The 19,054-nt window shown below is 37.9% G+C and overlaps 5 protein-coding genes and 1 long non-coding RNA gene across 7 annotated transcripts in view; 4 read left to right on the top strand and 2 right to left on the bottom strand.

Moving 5' to 3' along the window:
* LOC104764707 overlaps nucleotides 1-1,139 on the bottom strand; it is a 4,210-nt gene extending 3,071 nt beyond the window's left edge. The window contains exons 1-4 of one of the 2 annotated variants that reach the window (XR_763774.2): nucleotides 947-1,139; nucleotides 562-638; nucleotides 410-459; nucleotides 161-307 (exon numbers count right to left, since the gene is read on the bottom strand). This is a non-coding gene — a long non-coding RNA (uncharacterized LOC104764707). Of the gene's footprint in view, nucleotides 1-29; nucleotides 308-409; nucleotides 460-561; nucleotides 639-946 lie in introns of those variants that run through there. The other variant, XR_763773.2, reaches the window with a different exon arrangement.
* On the top strand, nucleotides 2,173-3,072 carry LOC104764705 (germin-like protein subfamily 3 member 2). The gene has a single exon (XM_010488288.2). The coding sequence runs from the start codon at nucleotides 2,188-2,190 to the stop codon at nucleotides 2,869-2,871; it is 684 nt and encodes a 227-aa protein (XP_010486590.1). The 5' UTR covers nucleotides 2,173-2,187; the 3' UTR covers nucleotides 2,872-3,072.
* Nucleotides 3,643-6,812, top strand: LOC104764703 (transcription initiation factor TFIID subunit 12). Its single transcript, XM_010488286.2, has 8 exons — nucleotides 3,643-4,224; nucleotides 4,318-4,476; nucleotides 4,907-5,407; nucleotides 5,782-5,856; nucleotides 5,946-6,024; nucleotides 6,120-6,184; nucleotides 6,279-6,314; nucleotides 6,432-6,812. Exons 1-8 carry the CDS (start codon nucleotides 3,643-3,645, stop codon nucleotides 6,540-6,542), a joined length of 1,608 nt encoding a protein of 535 aa, XP_010486588.1. The 3' UTR covers nucleotides 6,543-6,812.
* On the bottom strand, nucleotides 6,769-8,660 carry LOC104764704 (peptidyl-prolyl cis-trans isomerase FKBP16-4, chloroplastic). The gene is made up of 10 exons (XM_010488287.1): nucleotides 8,431-8,660; nucleotides 8,188-8,328; nucleotides 8,025-8,080; nucleotides 7,894-7,949; nucleotides 7,662-7,719; nucleotides 7,489-7,563; nucleotides 7,308-7,397; nucleotides 7,145-7,222; nucleotides 7,035-7,075; nucleotides 6,769-6,956 (listed from the first exon to the last, which is right to left on the bottom strand). Exons 1-10 carry the CDS (start codon nucleotides 8,498-8,500, stop codon nucleotides 6,929-6,931), a joined length of 693 nt encoding a protein of 230 aa, XP_010486589.1. The 5' UTR covers nucleotides 8,501-8,660; the 3' UTR covers nucleotides 6,769-6,928.
* LOC104764702 (threonine dehydratase biosynthetic, chloroplastic) lies at nucleotides 12,252-16,073 on the top strand. Its single transcript, XM_010488285.2, has 9 exons — nucleotides 12,252-12,716; nucleotides 12,860-13,039; nucleotides 13,127-13,396; nucleotides 13,546-13,752; nucleotides 13,832-14,080; nucleotides 14,159-14,229; nucleotides 14,309-14,426; nucleotides 14,535-14,669; nucleotides 15,657-16,073. Exons 1-9 carry the CDS (start codon nucleotides 12,312-12,314, stop codon nucleotides 15,795-15,797), a joined length of 1,776 nt encoding a protein of 591 aa, XP_010486587.1. The 5' UTR covers nucleotides 12,252-12,311; the 3' UTR covers nucleotides 15,798-16,073.
* LOC104764701 lies at nucleotides 16,951-18,881 on the top strand. Its single transcript, XM_010488284.2, has one exon. It carries the CDS (start codon nucleotides 17,403-17,405, stop codon nucleotides 18,720-18,722), a length of 1,320 nt encoding a protein of 439 aa, XP_010486586.1. The 5' UTR covers nucleotides 16,951-17,402; the 3' UTR covers nucleotides 18,723-18,881.

Genomic DNA, 19,054 nt, shown 5'->3' with positions numbered 1-19,054 from the left:
AAAAAAAAAAAAAAAAAAATGTTAAGAAAAGGCTCAAGTTCTAAGTAATATAAATGTACCATCCAACCTTTATCATTCTAAATTCATCACATCTCCATATCTTTTTTACTCCAAGACCAATTCTCACAACAGTTTAAAAGTCAGAAATGATTTCACATACCTTAAAGACCCTTCCAAAACAAGCTCACGCATCCAAGTAAAGATTCTCCATGTTGTGTAGAAAGATTTAAGCCTTTGCACGTTTTAGGCATTCCCATCTAACATCAATTCAATTCTACATTGGCATCTATGTCACATTCTCACCTGCCTGTGAACAACTGAACTTAAGTAAACCAGGTGACGCTAAACAACCACACATGGAAAGACAGATGCCATGTTTATTGAGATAAAAACATATCTTCCTAAATACCTTCTTTGTGTAGGCGACCCTTTTGATCACATTTTCCCCCATTGATAAACCTTTAACATAAGAAATTATCAAAGAGGATTATTTTTTGGATGCAGTGTTGATCTCAATCTAATTAAAAACAAAAATTGGAGATGTTGGAAGTGAGGCCTAACAAATAGAATGCACACTCGGTGGTCTGTTGTATTGGATATCAAAATGACCACTTGATGGAACCACCGTACTTGTTCATCTGCAATGAGAAACACGAGATTGACAGAACTCAGGTAAACATACTTATAATTAAACCTCTACGTTTGCACACACACACACACACACACACAAACCTCTATAAGAACAATTCTTTTTTTCTTTTTAGAAACAAATTTAGATTCGGCAGGTAACTCTATAAGAATCTACTTACTTGTTCACATGTTCAATACTAAAAAGTTTGGGTCGATTCTTAGCAATTCAATAGCAAATTCGGGAGGGTAACTTTAACAACACATCGGAAAATGTTAAGGAAGACGAAAAATAACACAGATTTACCAAATACCTTACCTGAGGCATCCCAAAATCAAGAGACATCAAATACTAAATCAATTAAAGAAGAACTCGAGCTGGGATTTGCCGAGTTGAAAAATGTGTTTATCGAATTCGGAATCAGAAAGAATGGGAAAGAATCGTGTAACTAGGTTTCGTAGGACTCTCGAGAGATGTCGGAACTGTACTTGTTCTTTTTCCTTTTTTTTTGACATCTGTCGGAACTGTAGTTACAATAGCTTCCTTATTACGAACCGTTTCAATTGAATCACTCCGGTCCGGTCTGCATTAAACGATGCGTTTCACTTCCCAATTTTTATTTCACTTGTAAGTTTTTCTATAATTTCAATAATTCGTATTTTAGAAAATACTATTTGTGGATATGCGAAACATAATGATGATGGGAGCTATCGTTCATCATCACCTGATTTATTTATTTTACTTCCTTCACAAGCATAAGAAAAGCAAATTTCATCGCATGCCTTCCTCACCATCATTGTGATCATGTAATTAACTCAATTTAAAGATATTTGGTTAAAAAAGATGTGTGATCAACTTAATCCGATAGAGATGACAAATTAAGAAACATTTGAGGTTGTTTATTCTCTTCTTAAACCTTTTCAACACCGAAAAAATGTTTGTGTCTCTCTAATCATTCATGCCTTGGATAGTAATATTTTTATAATATCAATATGTATAACAAAAAAAGCTTAGGCAGACAAATTCATCATTTTGAATATCATGGCATGCGCACATAGCACGCCTAATACGTGCCTCTGTTTCGCCCCAAGTGATACATTTGGACCACATCAAGACTCTTTTGTCCATTTGGTTAAGCCTTAACCAAAATCACATTATAAACCGGGGTGACACCAGGATCAAAACCATGGACTCTAGTTACATTTCAACTTTTATTCACAATTCTATTGTTTTGAGATTAATTTGTATCTTTGATTTACATAGACGAATAGTAAATTCTATTAGAGATCTGTCAATCAAGCCCAAAAAAGGGTTTATCAGTCAATGTACCGGCCTAACCACTCCCATATATAACCAATATCACATATCTAAACATGGTTTTACATTTGGTACAATTTCACAGAAGTATCAAGTATGGCAATCTGGTTTTGATTAATCAACAGTACCAAACAATGTACCGGAAATTGAACCACATTAACCATAATATTTAATTTACCCCCTCCAAATAAATGCCTATTTAAACCGGACATAACACAACTCTTCTCCACACCTCAAGTAAAATGGAAGCAAACACTCTGTTCTTTCTAAAAGCTCTTCTTCTTCTCTGTTTTAATGTACGCTTCACATTAGCTTCAGACCCCGATCCGATCCAAGACTTCTGTATACCGAAACCTATGACATCTCTTCATCATGACCATCACTTCTCCACCAATCTCCCTTGCAAAAACTCCTCCGAAGTAACCACCGAAGATTTTGTATTTTCCGGTCTAAAAACCGCTGGGAACTTCACCGAGACGGGGTTTGCCACCGTCCCTGTAAGCCCGGCAAACTTCCCGGGACTTAACACATTAGGCATGTCGTTTGTCAGGGCTGATCTCAAACCCGGATCCATAAACCCGCCACATTACCATCCACGGGCCACAGAAGTAGCTCACTTGGTTAAAGGACGGGTTTACTCCGGTTTTGTGGACTCGAACAATAAGGTTTACGCCAAAGTGATGGAAGAAGGAGAAATGATGGTTTACCCAAAAGGGCTTGTACATTTTCAGATGAACGTCGGAGATGTTACGGCCACGATTCTCGCTGGACTAAATAGCCAAAGCCCTGGGATTCAGAAGATACCGTCGGTGGTTTTTGGGTCAGGGATCAATGAGGAGTTGCTTATGAAAGCTTTTGGGTTGAGTATTAAGCAGATTGGTACGTTGAAGAAAAGATTTGATCCTGTCATGTCTAATGAACATTGATGTTTTCTCTTAAGGAGATTATTATATGGAACTTGTTAAGTTATTTATCTTTAAGTGATCGTTCTTGATCACTTTGTTATTTATATTTTTGACCCCAAATACGGTCGTCTTTATGAATGTTGATAGTTTCTTTCTACATAAAATTGTAATTTGACAACTCCAATCCACAAAATATATCAAAACCAATGCCGGTTTCTTTTTTGTAAGGCTCTTAAGGTTACAACCTTCTCCAATATATTGTGATGCTAACTATATTACTATAATTTTCAACCTATTATGTGAGAAAAAGAGTAGAGGAATTGTCTTCACATTTCACACTCTTTTCGACTTTTGATCGGTAACCTCAGTCTCATATAGGTATAGACATTATCTAAGTTCCAACTGAATCTATAAATCTTGGCCTTTTCAGGCTGCAAGCATCTTAAACAAACCTTTTAAGAATTTTCAGCGTGGTGAACACCTTCAATAAGTAGAGAAGTAAAGGGGAAGTTCCTTTTACTTGGAAGCTACATTTCCAGCAATAGAAACCAGCAGCTCTGAGCATATTGAAACGCTGCGTTCCATTCTTTGGTTAACTCAATGGTTGAAACCCTCTTTTCCGGCTAGAGTTTTCTCTCACATAACTGACGGAATTATTAAAGCCGGTATTTATACTAATATCGAGCTTTACGGTATCGGTTTAGTTGTTAAAACCGTACCGGGAATTCCGGTTCAATTAGATTTTCTATAAACTCAACATCACATTCCCTCCACATTCACAAACCTTTTTTAATGGATCAGTCACGGCAAAGCACGACGGCGTCTCAGCCACCGGAAACACCGCCCCAGCCATCGGATTCGGCTTCGACACAGATTCAACAACCTCCTTCCACGAATCCGAGCTCCTCCTCCATTTCATCAATTCCTTCTTCCCCAACTCCACCACCACCGTCGCTCAATCCAAACCCTAATCCTCCTCAATACACGCGTCCGGTGACATCTCCGGCGACGCAACAGCAACAGCACATCTCCCAGCCTTTGGGTCGACCTCCTCCGCCGGCGTACTCGAGACCATGGCAACAACACTCCTCTTACACTCACTTCCCATCCGCTTCGTCGCCATTGTTATCTTCCTCATCAGCTCCGGCCTCTTCTTCTTCTTCTTCTTCTTCGTCTTTACCTATAACTGGGCAACAAAGAGGTGGCATGGCGATTGGCGTTCCAGCTTCCCCAATTCCGAGTCCTTCTCCTTCTCCTTCACCTTCCCAGCATTCGCCTTCTGCTTTTCCCGGCTCTTTTGGGCAGCAATACGGCGGATTAGGTCGTGGAACTGTCGGAATGTCAGAAGCTACGTCCAATACAAGTGTCCCACAGGTAAATTTTTCACTATATTTCAGAGAAATGTGTTTGTTATAGCTTATGTAGAATTCAGAAGATACAATAAAGTGTGTGTGTGTGTGTGGTCAGGTTAGGATGATGCAAGGAACTCAGGGAATTGGGATGATGGGGACACTTGGCTCAGGCTCACAAATGAGACCAAGTGGGATGGCTCAGCACCAACAGAGACCAACTCCATCGTCTCTAAGGCCAGCTTCCTCCCCGAACACCCAGTCTCCTGTTACCCAAGTATGTATTTTTGACGCTTCTTGCCATTGTGCTTCGAAAAATAGTAAGTCCAGCTTTGTGACTCATTGCTAACAGCAAAATTTGCCTTATACGAGGTGGAAATGATTAGCTTAAAACTTTGAAGTATTAACGATCTATTTTGACCACTTTCTTTAGTTTATTAATTACTCAAGTGTTCTGATGGCTGGATAGAGCTTTAGGTGAATGTTACTTGGTCATAGAGATACATCAGAGCTTTATATATGTAGTAACGTTGAGCCACCTAACCTTGGATATCCTTGTTTTGTAAGTTCAAATGGTTCATTGATCAGCATCAGTCTTTCGTTGCTATTTTGTAACTCTCTCCTCATTCTTATTTTGAGTTTGTTTGACAGAACTCTTTATGAACTTTGTAAGCACACTTTAATTCCTTATATTTTGCTTTTGGCAGAACTTTCAAGGACATAGCCTTATGAGACCTTCACCTATTGGTTCTCCTAGTGTTCAATCTACTGGTGCAGCACAGCAAAGCTTGCAAGCCATTAATCAACCGTGGTTATCATCTACTCCCCAAGGGAAGCCGCCTTTGCCACCCCCTACGTATAGACCACAAGTAAATTCTCCCTCCATGCAACAAAGACCTCATATTCCTCAACAACAACATCTTTCCACGTCAGCGGCAACTTCACAGCCTCAGCAACAACAACCTCAACAACAAAATCAGCCTCAAGAGCAGCTTCAACAACTTAGATCTCCGCAGCAGCCTTTACCTCACCCACATCAACCAACCCGGGTCCAAGGGTCTGTAAATCAGAAAGTTACTTCTCCGGTATTGCCAAGCCAGCCTCCTGTGGCTCAACCAGGAAACCAAGCTAAAATAGTTTCTGCAGAGAATGAGGCGTCTGATGATCGTATCCTGGGTAAACGAAGTATCCATGAGCTACTTCAGCAGGTATCCACTTACCTATCTATATTTTCTCAACTTCGGGTAATTCATTTTGCATGTTGACTATGGAATAGCTTAGTAGTTGCACCATCACACTTAATTCTCACTTAGTGTATGATTGATAACTTCCACTTGGATAGATCTCTTACGAAGAAAGGAGAATGTATTTGATAAGCATAAGATAGAAGAGGTCGTGATTGATTTGCCAAATTACCTCGTAGTGAAAACCAAAAATTATGTCATGGTGACTTTGAACAGATTTAGTAATAATATATATCTATAGTTATAGGAGTTACTTTTATGGTGTTTGCACTCAAGCTCTCTGCATGATATCAGTTGATTTCTTTCTCTGAATTCAAAAATGCATTGCCTATCCACAGATTGATCCGTCAGAGAAATTGGATCCTGAGGTTGAAGACATCCTTGCTGATATTGCCGAAGATTTTGTAGAGTCAGTAAGTAGCTCACACCACATTGTTTACACTTCTGTCCTCTGATGAGTTTTCTTTTCTAAGTCCTGCTCGTCGTGTTTCCTTTTATCCAGATCACAACTTTTGGCTGTTCTTTAGCCAAGCATAGAAAGTCAGATACTCTAGAGGCTAAGGACATCTTGCTCCATGTTGGTTCGTTCTGATTATTATTGTCTTCTCATTTCTTTCGTTTCCTTTCCAGTTACGACGATTAATTTCTTGTTGATACTTTTTCTCCTTAAATGTAGAAAGAAACTGGAATATCAGGCCTCCTGGTTTTAGCAGTGATGAGTTCAAGACGTTTCGAAAGCCAGTAAGAAGTAGAGTTTTGTTTTTTTTGTCGATTGGTCCAATTTTCAAGATAGTTCCTAACTTCTCTGGTTGTTTCCTTGGATAATGTTTTGCAGCTGACAGCAGATATTCACAAAGAGCGACTTGCCGCTGTAAGTTTATAGTATAAGCAACACTTGATTTTAAACACTTCAGCGGACAGTTTTAGATTATAGTACTAAGTAGAAGAGAAACTCATATATTGAAGATTTTTGTTGTTGGTTTTGAAGATAAAGAAGTCAGTCATAGCAACGGAAGCAGCAAACGCCAGGATTTCGTACGGGAGAGGCGGTCAGGCAAAGACACCTGCTAATCCCTTGGCTTCAACTTTCAATAACTGATGTATTAGGTTAACCAACCCTCGAATCGTGCTTGGTAGGAGATTTTCATTAAAAAGTACGAATGTTGTAACACCCATTTTGTACCGTATCTAGATGTCACAGTCCAAGATACAAGCATGGAGGCCAGTCTGGATCTTAATTTTAACCATTAGTTCAATGTTTTGCAAAGCACAAAAGTGTCTGAATTGAGAGATGAGACACATTTATTGTGGTTATGAAACGAGGATTAGCCGGTATTATCCATTAATGATTAAACAGATTCTTCTCATACAGTTGAATCTTCCAAAGCTTTGATCAATTTTACAGTTTTACTTTAAATGATGTGTGGACATTTGGTGGAGTCTACACAAAAACTCTTGGGTACAAATTTTACTTCATTATCCCTTTTAGCCTTCAACGATCTTCACTGGCGTCCTGCAATAAAACCAAAAAGAAAGCTTTCAGGGCATTATGATCAAGTTTACCGGGTTTTAGTTGATTGATCTCACATACCCGAAAGGACTCTGCTTGATTGATAACAGTTCAATGTCAAGCTGCAAAAGAGAAGTAACATAGATGAACACCACTTTAGGAGCCAACAAAAATCTATTAAACTTGGTTACCTCTATCGTTGCATTTGGAGGAATCTCTTGCACTCCTTTTTTCCCGTAAGCCAGCTCAGGAGGAACAATCACCAATCTCTGTATATAAAGTTCAAGAGTGTCCTCAGAACAAGACTTTGAGTGACCTGCTTTTGTGAAAGATTTGGTTTCAAGAACTACTAACCTGACCACCTACACGCATCCCTTCAACACCAAGATCAAGTCCTTTCAGAACATTGCCTCTCTCTGATTGTCCAACATCAAAGCCGTAAGGCTGCAAAAACTCTCTTTGTTATCAGTAAAGGATCCATGCATATTAAAATACAGTAATGGATTCTGTGAGATAGCTAGCCATATATACTGACCGTTCCACCTCCAACACCAAGTCCTTGCCGACTTGTCATGAACGTTATCCCTTTCCATTTTGCAACATAGTGAACCTGCAACACAACTTTTGGGTTAAGCATCAACGTTTTTTGTTAAAGCTGTTGCATTTACATTGTCCAAAGTTAATCAGGAAACGTATTCACAACCGTACTGCGACCCGAGATCCTTTCACAGCCTCTGCTCCATTGCCAACTTTTATATCATAGTACCTGCATTAAAATTAACAGAAACCAAACTTGTGGTTATAAAGACTTGATTTTTCCAATCCTTTTTGCGGTATGATGATGCATTGGGTTAAGAACTAAAGGCGGGAAGGCTATTTTCAACCTAACTAATGCATCATGATATGGGATTATAATGTAGTAAAGGGGAAATGTACGGACTTGAGACCATTGGGAAGAGTCGTGAAGTCGCTTTCCGGTAACTTGGAAGCACGTAGCTGCAGAGAATTGTATGTAAGAGATTGATTTCGAGTCAAGAACGCAATGTATAGTGTATATATATTATTGCTTACAGCTCTTCTGCTGGTGCTTACGGCCTCGGCTGAATCAGTTAACAACATCCCAGAACCTGTGTAATTTGTGATTCAGACAAAACAAGTACTTCTTAAGGATTCCACTGATTCAAAGCTATAGCTTATGTGGTAATGCGGAGAACTAAAAGAAAACGCATCTAACCGGAAGCGAGGAGACATCCAAGTAAAACCCTTCTCCCTTCATAGCTCACCAGCGCCGGAGAATCAACCGTCTCTGATCTGATGATCTTTTCACCGCCGGGAGAAGGCAACGAGCACCGGTAAGGTTTGGATTGCCTTTTTCCTGCAAATTACAAAACAATGTTTTGCTTACTTGGTTCAAAAACATACAAGTGCTTATACACGTAACTGAGAGAGAGAGAGAGAGAGATAACATAAAGTGTACTTGATGTAAAAGGAACGGAGGAAGATAAAGAGTGATGGAGAGGGTGAACAAGTTTCATCGTTAAGATCATTGTTGTTTCAACGTTTTTGTGTAAGTTCACTGATTCTTGTGTCTAAAAGACTAAAACAAAGAAACTGACTGATTCTTGCGGTGTGCCCTTAATTGTGTGTGTGACAGAGGAAAGGGATAAAACTGGAATTCTCATCCACTAGTTCTCTAGATTTTAGATTCTCTCAAGTCACACACCATTTGTTTACAACCAAACCTTTTAACAATATTTAATCAGTTTTGAAATTGTTTTTGTCTTTTCAATATTATAAATTTATGACATCCACCAATTGCGTCCGTAGTACCAGCAGAAGAGCTGTAAGCAATAATAGATATCTATATGCAAATACATTTGGATGATAGTGATTTTTTTTTTTTTTTGGTTTGTTGTAATTAATGTATCCGGTTAAATCCATATAACGACGAAAAAGTAGGTCTCGGTATAAAAACTGTATTCGAATATCCAACCCGCAATTCGATCCAAAAAATCGGGTTCGGGTTGGGTAAGGGTTTGTTTATAAAATCCTATTAGGTTCTATTCTATATGCAAATACATTTGGATGATAGTGTTTTTTTTTTTTTTGGTTTGTTGTAATTAATGTATCCGGTTAAATCCATATAACGACGAAAAAGTAGGTCTCGGTATAAAAACTGTATTCGAATATCCAACCCGCAATTCGATCCAAAAAATCGGGTTCGGGTTGAGTAAGGATTTGTTTATAAAATCCTATTAGGTTCTATTCTATATGCAAATACATTTGGATGATAGTGATTTTTTTTTTTTTGGTTTGTTGTAATTAATGTATCCGGTTAAATCCATATAACGACGAAAAAGTAGGTCTCGGTATAAAAACTGTATTCGAATATCCAACCCGCAATTCGATCCAAAAAATCGGGTTCGGGTTGGGTAAGGGTTTGTTTATAAAATCCTATTAGGTTCTATTCTATATGCAAATACATTTGGATGATAGTGTTTTTTTTTTTTTTGGTTTGTTGTAATTAATGTATCCGGTTAAATCCATATAACGACGAAAAAGTAGGTCTCGGTATAAAAACTGTATTCGAATATCCAACCCGCAATTCGATCCAAAAAATCGGGTTCGGGTTGGGTAAGGGTTTGTTTATAAAATCCTATTAGGTTCTATTCTATATGCAAATACATTTGGATGATAGTTTTTTTTTTTTTTTTGGTTTGTTGTAATTAATGTATCCGGTTAAATCCATATAACGACGAAAAAGTAGGTCTCGGTATAAAAACTGTATTCGAATATCCAACCCGCAATTCGATCCAAAAAATCGGGTTCGGGTTGGGTAAGGGTTTGTTTATAAAATCCTATTAGGTTCTATTTTCCAATATCCGTGGGTTCGGGTTAGGATTAGGTAATACTCGGAACCCGTTTTGGTATCCATCAAATATGAACATATAAACATATTTATAATATTTCGCATTAATATAATGCGATTACCTAAAATTATGATTATAATTTTGAATATTTCATTTAGTTTTATACCTAAATATCAAAAATAATCAAAATCTATACTAAGAAAAAGTATGAGCTATAAGCTCCTAAGGCCGTCCATATAGGATTTTAAACAACCAATAGAAATTTGACATATCACTTATTAACATTTTATACAATTTCCAGAATTTTCTATATTAAGAATTATTTTAAACAATCTATCATGATTTGACATGTCATTCATTAACATTTTTAAAATTTATAGAATTTTTTAGAAAAAGAAAAATTTTAAATTTATGGAAATCAAAGAACTAAGCACAATATCCCACATCGGCTAGAATTTTTTTAGACAATGGTTCAAAACCAGTATAAATAAGATTAATATGCTTCTAACAACGAATGAGCAGGAAAACTTGATTTATCAGGCGTCCAAGTTTAAAAGTTTTATTTGGTTTGATCTGGTTTTTTATTTGATCAAATTAAACCTTTAAACAGTTTAAAAAAATATTATAATATTTAAAAAATTTAAAAGTTTAAATATTGAAACTTTTAAAGGTTCTTAGCTTTTAAAAAGTTTTTAAATATTATAAGTTTTAAATTTTAAAAGTTTAAAATATTATAAACATTGAAAATTTTTAAAAGGTTCAAATTTTATATATCGAAACCTTTTAAAAATTTAAAATATTATAAATATTGATGCAAAACATAAATTATCTTATTTATCTACATTTGTGTTTTTTATTTCTTATGAGCTGTAAAACATATTTTTGTGTATGATTTTATAGATGAGTTGATATTCTTTCATTAATTTTTTATTTTTGGGTCTAAGGGAAAAAGATTGACACTGCAAGACCTTAATTTGATGTTTGAGTCAAATTTTAAGGTTTAAAGAAGAAAGATGAACGACAAACACACATGTTTTATTAGCTATACATAGGCATGACCAGGGTTACGGTTGTCACGGTTAAGGTTTATTAACCATCGGTTATGGTTAGAAATTTTTGTAACCTTAACCAGAACCGTTTAACAAACGGTTAAACGGTTACGTTTAAATACGGTTACGGTTCAAGCGGTTACTGTTATATACGGTTACGGTTATTTGATAATATGATACGGTTGATATTATTTGATGATATAATATAATTGATATTATTTATTTATAATTAATATGTTCTTATAGTGTACTCATATTTCTATATATCATATGATTCATATTAAATAAATAATTATTAGTATATTTTATTATGTTTTTAAAATATTATAAACGAAGTAAGGATTTTGGTTTGAGAAGTTTATAAACGCGTGGATCTAATACCAAATAAGTATATGGATAAAATTGTCAATAATTGGGTACATGTGTTGACTATGCTGGTAATCATGAATTTCACAAATTTTATGAGAAAAGAAATAATTTTGTTCTTGGAGTTTGATGGGTTAACAAGTTGTGTGGTAGTCTAAAAAAAGGTTTTTCAGTGGAAGAATGTGAAGAAGTTGACGAGGAAGAAGAAGAAAAAGAGTATAACGAATAACCAAACGGTAAAAGTTACGATGACAATTAACACAAATTTAACAATGATAATGACAAGAAAGAATATGAAGAACAAAAAAACATTGAATAAAAAACACGAAAACATAGGTGGTAGCGATCAATTAAATATGAAAACGAGTTAAATTCATGATTATAAAATTGTTTCGTTTTTCTGGTAGTCAAAGAAAATGGTTTAGGATATGTGAGGTCATCAGTTTGATTTGGCTCGCCTGGACGTCAAGTTAAATTTATATTTTTTTTATCAGATTTAATTTTATAACACAAATGATTTTTATATTTTAAAAAATTGTGTATCTGAAATTTTTTTTTTCTTAGTTCTAATTTTAATTTTTTATTAGATAGTATTTTATTACCGTAATCAATCATATATAACTTTTATCAAAATGTATCACTACGCATGGGTTCAAAACCTAGTATCTAAAATAATTTGTCACATAAATCAAAATTTTGCTAATTTTTTTAAATTTAATTAATTTTAAATATTCTTTTTTGGGTACCCAGTAGTTTGGGTGCTAATCGGGTTCTAAAATTTGTAATCAGAACCGATCCAAACCTGATAGTACCCAAACCAAACCGAACCCATATCTAAAAATATTCTAATAAATTCTATTATTCTAAACCCGTTTATCCGAAGCCGATTGGGTAATACCCGAACCCAAATGTCCAGCCGGAAAAAGTCAGGCTTACTGTTTGGTGAGAACCGGTTACAAGGTTTAAAAACCAAACCGGTCACGGGTAGTTTTGTTGTTGTTCTTATAAGAGCCGCCACTTAGCTCGCTCTCTCTCTGTATCTTTTTCTCTCTTTCTATAAACCCAGAGCCGCCATGGATTCCGTCCGGCTTCCAACGGCTCCATCCTCTCTCCGTAGCCACATTCCCCTGCCTTCAAAACCTGTGATCGGAGTCACTCACTTCTCTCGATCTCGTATCACAGTCGCAGTTTTGTCCCGAGACGACACATCTATGGCTCCACCGCCTCCGATGGCTCCTCTGCCACGTCTCAAGGTCTCTCCGAACTCGTTGCAGTACCCTGCCGGTTACCTCGGTGCTGTACCAGAACGTACCAACGATTCCGAGGACGGAAGCATCGCGGAAGCTATGGAGTATTTGACGAATATACTGTCTACTAAGGTTTACGACGTCGCCATTGAGTCACCACTCCAATTGGCTAAGAAGCTTTCTAAGAGATTAGGTGTTAAAATGCTTCTTAAAAGAGAAGACTTGCAACCTGTAAGTTAATAAAGCTTCTCCCTTTTTAAAGTCTCGAGATTTACATACATTTGGTTGATTTTGGCTGAATCATGTATGGGGAATAGAGGTTACATTTGAGATTTATGTCTAGGGACTGAGTGGTATCTGTATATGTGTTTTAGGTTTTCTCGTTTAAGCTTCGTGGAGCTTACAATATGATGGTGAAACTACCAGCAGATCAGTTGGCAAAAGGAGTTATCTGCTCCTCAGCTGGAAACCATGCTCAAGGAGTTGCTTTATCTGCTAGGAAACTCGGCTGCTCTGCTGTGATTTATATGCCTGAAACAACCCCAGAGATCAAGGTAATTTTTCAATTTTTAAAGCTTTCTTTGATGTCTTGGATCATCTCTGAAGTTTAGTATCTGATGGTCTTCTGGGATTGATCACAGTGGAAATCTGTTGAGGAGTTGGGTGCAACGGTTGTTCGTAAGGGTGATACGTATGATGATGCACAAGCACATGCTAAGGAACGAGCTTTAGCAGAGGGTTTAACGTTTATACCTCCTTTTGATCACCCTGATGTTATTGCTGGACAAGGGACTATTGGGATGGAGATCACTCGTCAGGCTAAGGGTCCATTGCATGCTATTTTTGTGCCAGTTGGTGGTGGTGGTTTAATAGCTGGTATTGCTGCCTATGTCAAGAGGGTTGCTCCCGAGGTACTCTTTCTACAGTGTCACCATTGTTCTGTTCTTGTTACTAACAGCTAGCTGAGACAAAATCTGACAGTTTCATTGAGAATTGAGTTCCTTTTGTTTTCTAGATTTGTAGCTTCTGTTTCTTATTGTGACTTCTTTGGGTTGTGCAGGTGAAGATCATTGGTGTAGAACCAGCTGATGCAAATGCAATGGCGTTGTCGCTGCATCACGGTGAGAGGGTGATATTGGACAAGGTTGGGGGTTTTGCAGATGGTGTAGCAGTTAAAGAAGTTGGTGAAGAAACTTTTCGTATAAGCAGAAATCTAATGGATGGCGTTGTTCTTGTCACTCGTGATGCTATTTGTGCATCAATAAAGGTACGGTACTGTCCTTGATTCGTTATCTCTTGTGGTATGGTGTTTTGCAATGTAGATAATCTTATACTTGTTTCTACAGGATATGTTTGAGGAGAAACGGAACATATTGGAACCAGCAGGTGCTCTCGCGATCGCTGGAGCTGAGGCATACTGTAAATATTATGGCCTAAAGGACGTGAATGTCGTAGCCATAACCAGTGGTGCAAACATGAACTTTGACAAGCTAAGGATGGTGACAGAACTCGCCAATGTCGGTAGGCAACAGGAGGCTGTTCTTGCTACTCTCATGCCGGAAAAACCTGGAAGCTTTAAGCAATTCTGTGAACTGGTGTGTGTTTTGTATTATAGCATATAGAAGTTAATCCCAGTACAGAGGGCATCTAATACAAAACATTGATGGGTGCAGGTTGGACCAGTGAACATAACCGAGTTCAAATATAGATGTAGCACAGAAAAGGAGGCTGTTGTATTATACAGGTAAGTGTGGAATTAACTTTTCTTCCGAGTAGTTTATTTGTCCTCAAATCCGCACAATTTTTGTGTACTGTTTGTCTAGTGTTGGAGTTCACACAGCCGATGAGCTCAAAGCACTACAGAATAGAATGGAATGCTCTCAACTTAAAACTGTCAATCTCACAACCAGTGACTTAGTGAAAGATCACCTGCGTTACTTGGTGCGTCCTTGATCGATTTCTCTCTGTGCTTAATTCTCCTTTATGATTACCACATTTCCGATTCATTTCCATTGATTGATATGTGAATCACACTTTATACATATCAAGATGGGTGGAAGATCAAGTGTTGAAGACGAGGTTCTATGCCGGTTCACCTTTCCCGAGAGACCTGGTGCTCTAATGAACTTCTTGGACTCTTTGAGTCCACGGTGGAACATCAGCCTTTTCCATTACCGTGGACAGGTTTGTTTCACAATTCACCATTTCATCNGATAATCTTATACTTGTTTCTACAGGATATGTTTGAGGAGAAACGGAACATATTGGAACCAGCAGGTGCTCTCGCGATCGCTGGAGCTGAGGCATACTGTAAATATTATGGCCTAAAGGACGTGAATGTCGTAGCCATAACCAGTGGTGCAAACATGAACTTTGACAAGCTAAGGATGGTGACAGAACTCGCCAATGTCGGTAGGCAACAGGAGGCTGTTCTTGCTACTCTCATGCCGGAAAAACCTGGAAGCTTTAAGCAATTCTGTGAACTGGTGTGTGTTTTGTATTATAGCATATAGAAGTTAATCCCAGTACAGAGGGCATCTAATACAAAACATTGATGGGTGCAGGTTGGACCAGTGAACATAACCGAGTTCAAATATCGATGTAGCACAGAAAAGGAGGCTGTTGTATTATACAGGTAAGTGTGGAATTAACTTTTCTTTCCGAGTAGTTTATTTATCCTCAAATCCGCACAATTTTGTGTACTGTTTGTCTAGTGTTGGAGTTCACACAGCCGATGAGCTCAAAGCACTACAGAATAGAATGGAATGCTCTCAACTTAAAACTGTCAATCTCACAACCAGTGACTTAGTGAAAGATCACCTGCGTTACTTGGTGCGTCCTTGATCGATTTCTCTCTGTGCTTAATTCTCCTTTATGATTACCACATTTCCGATTCATTTCCATTGGTTGATATGTGAATCACACTTTATACATATCAAGATGGGTGGAAGATCAAGTGTTGAAGATGAGGTCCTATGCCGGTTCACCTTTCCCGAGAGACCTGGTGCTCTAATGAACTTCTTGGACTCTTTGAGTCCACGGTGGAACATCAGCCTTTTCCATTACCGTGGACAGGTTTGTTTCACAATTCACCATTTCATCATAAAAAATGTTCTAATGGATCTTTGAGTCTGGTGCTTACTTTACAATCTTTATTTGTTTTTAAAAAAGGGTGAGACGGGCGCGAATGTGCTGGTGGGGATCCAAGTGCCCGAGCAAGAAATGGAGGAATTTAAAGACCGAGCGAACGCTCTCGGATATGACTACTTCTTGGTAAGTGATGACGACTACTTTCAGCTTCTGATGCACTGAGTTGGAAGCTGTGATGGATAATCTAAATCCCAGGAAGAAGAAGAAGAACACATCAGAGTCTTCCTCCTGATTAGGTTGTTCTTGAGCTACTTTTGTCTGTTTTTACTCGGGTCTGTCCGTTTAGTACGGGCCTCTGTCACCGTAGTAGTTGAGTGAGTAACCTTTATTTATTTGCTACCTATGTATAACTCTGTAGACCGTGGGATACCTTTGAGTTTCACCAAGTAATTTGAGGCTAGCCTCCCAATAAAAAGTAGTTTTCTAGTGTTTTGAATATGTTATGCAGATTTTGAAAAGACACTACACTACTTTCTGGTAGAGAATAAGACAAAAGAGAACGATGACGTGTTAAAAGCAGAGGTAAAACGTAACTTTGCATCAAAAAGTATAACTAAGAAAAAATGCGCTTGAGCTCTTCTTATAAACACTAAATAAATTTGACTTCTTCACGTTTTTCGGATGTATATGAAACCAGACATGATTGGTAGTGTTGTTCATCTGTCTAGTTGTAGTCATCTGACTCTTATGATTTTTAAAAAAACTTGGTGATTGTTTTTTTTAATGAGGCAAAGACTAACAAGGGTTTGCCTCTATCTATCTTTTTAGGCTCAGTTTTACAGCCTAATCTTGTTTAAGTACCAAATCCATCTTTTTTTGTTGTCACCGGGAAAAAATGTCACAATCATTAGTTTATTAAGCGGTTAACCACATACTTTGTATTTCGTTAAAAAAAAACCCCCCTAAATTTATTATATCTATTTTTATTTAAACCACTTTTCAATAATTATAGATATTTGTATTTTCTATGCAGATTTGTATGATTGTTGAAAAGAGGTTTAAATTAAGAGTGTTTTTTGAATATGGTTTTACTGAAAACATTAAGAAAAATAAAAATATAGAGATATTTGTATGATTATTGAAAGAGGTTTAAATAAAGAGTGTCTTTTTAATATATTCAGATATTTAATTAAAAACGATGAATCATTAAGAAAAAAAAAATCTAATGAAAATGTAGGTTGGATTGAATTTAATGTCAGAAAGAAAAGTAAAACAGTGGCCAAAAGAAACAAAAGGCAGCTCCATTGTTTTGTCCAAAACCAGCCCCCTTGGTTTAGTTTAGGCCTTCGTTTGTAATCCCAAAAAGGAAACAATTTTTTTTTTTTTTAAAAACCACAAAAACCATGGGCAGTTTTCAGATCATCTCTTTCCCCTAAAACCATCTGCTCTCCTTTTCCCCTGTATGTACAGTATATACTCTCTCTCTCTCTCTCTCTCTCTCTCTCTCTCTCTCTCTCTCTCTCTCTCTCNCTCTCTCTCTCTCCTCCTTTTTGACTCCCAAATCCTAAAACCGCTTCACAAAAATCTACTTCTTCAACACAACTAAAACAACTATCATAATTCATAAGTAAGAAGAAGTCGAAGTTACTAATTACTACAAATTCTTGTCGGAATTCTCTTACTTGGTCGGGAATTCGAATTCTTTCGCATCTTTTTTTGTTGGGGTTTATGAGAATTCTCGAATTCTGGGTTTGATTCTCTTATCTTATCTACAATTTGTTGCAAAATTTTCAATTTTTTTTGTCCAATTTAGGGTTTCAGAGTTCGATGGAATCGAATGTGATGTTTTCTGGGTTTAGCCCAAGAATGCTAAGCTTAGAAATGCCGCAGAATCCACAAAATCCAAAAACAGTTCATCAATTCCAGCATCCTCATCCTTACACAAACTCCAACGATCAGCAAACTCAGCCACCGATTAAACAACCCTTATACCCATCATACGCCTCTGCAGCTCCTTCTAAACTCAAACAATTGTCACCCATCAGCGGCGGTTGCAACGGAGACGACGAAGATCGCGGTTCAGGTTCCGGGTCGGGTTGTAACCCGGAAGACAGCGCGGGAACCGACGGGAAGAGGAAACTGTCACAGTGGCATCGGATGAAATGGACGGACACGATGGTTCGGCTTCTAATCATGGCAGTGTTCTACATCGGCGACGAAGCTGGTTTAAACGATCCAATCGATGTCAAGAAAAAGGGCGGCGGCGGCGGTGGGGGAGGGGGGATGTTGCAGAAGAAAGGGAAGTGGAAGTCGGTGTCTAGAGCTATGGTGGAGAAAGGTTTCTCTGTTTCACCGCAACAGTGTGAAGACAAGTTCAATGACTTGAACAAAAGGTACAAGAGAGTTAACGACATCCTCGGTAAAGGCATAGCTTGTCGTGTCGTTGAGAATCAAGGGTTGTTAGAGAGTATGGATCATCTCACTCCCAAGTTGAAAGATGAAGTCAAGAAGCTGCTTAACTCTAAGCATCTCTTCTTTAGAGAGATGTGTGCTTACCACAACAGTTGTGGTCATCTCGGTGGTCACGACCAGCAGCCACCGCCGCAACAGAATCCGGTTTCGGTTCAGCAGAACTGTTTTCACGCGGCGGAAGCGGGGAAAATGGCGAGAATTGCGGAGCGTGGGGAGGTGGAGGTAGAGTCGGATATGGCGGAGGATTCGGAGTCGGAGTCGGAGATGGAGGAATCAGAGGAGGAGGAAGAAGAAGAGACGACGAAGAAGAAGCGGAGGAAGGTACTGACGATGGCGGTGAAGCGGTTGAGGGAAGAAGCGGCGCGTGTAATGGAAGATGTTGGGAAGAGCGTGTGGGAGAAGAAAGAGTGGATGAGGAGAAAGATGTTGGAGGTAGAGGAGAAGAAGATTGGGTATGAGTGGGAAGGGGTTGAGATGGAGAAGCAGAGAGTGAAGTGGTTGAGATATAGGAGCAAGAAAGAGAGAGAGATGGAGAAAGCTAAGCTTGATAATCAGAGACGGAGGCTTGAGACGGAGAGGATGGTTTTGATGTTACGGCGGAGTGAGATTGAGTTGAATGAGTTACAACAGTCTTCGGGTAAACGGGTTGACCCGAGTTCCGCCGCCACCAGATGATGTTGATTAATGATGTGTTTATTTTATTATGGTCTTAGGTTTTTCTTTTTAGTGTTTTTGGATTTAGATTTTGTAACTTTGTAGTTTTTTCCTAGTGTGGAGGATGTTTAGGATTCAGGCACTATTAATCAGCATATTAAAATCAGTTCATTTGGTAAAGTGGAAGGAAACATACTTTGTAGGCAAAAAAGAAGTCTTTTAAATCAGCAAATTGGTTAGCACAACATGTGTAGATTCCATTAGAAACTGTGGAGTATGCGGATATAGACATGTACGTTAAATTTGGTAAGCAACACATACAAACGGAAAGAAAAAAAAAAAAAAAAAAAAAA

The sequence above is a fragment of the Camelina sativa genome, chromosome 19, assembly GCF_000633955.1.
Source record: "Camelina sativa cultivar DH55 chromosome 19, Cs, whole genome shotgun sequence".
Lineage (NCBI taxonomy): Eukaryota > Viridiplantae > Streptophyta > Magnoliopsida > Brassicales > Brassicaceae > Camelina > Camelina sativa.
The sequence above is the reverse complement of the archived record's forward strand: the minus strand, read 5'-3'. Positions and strand labels throughout refer to the sequence as shown.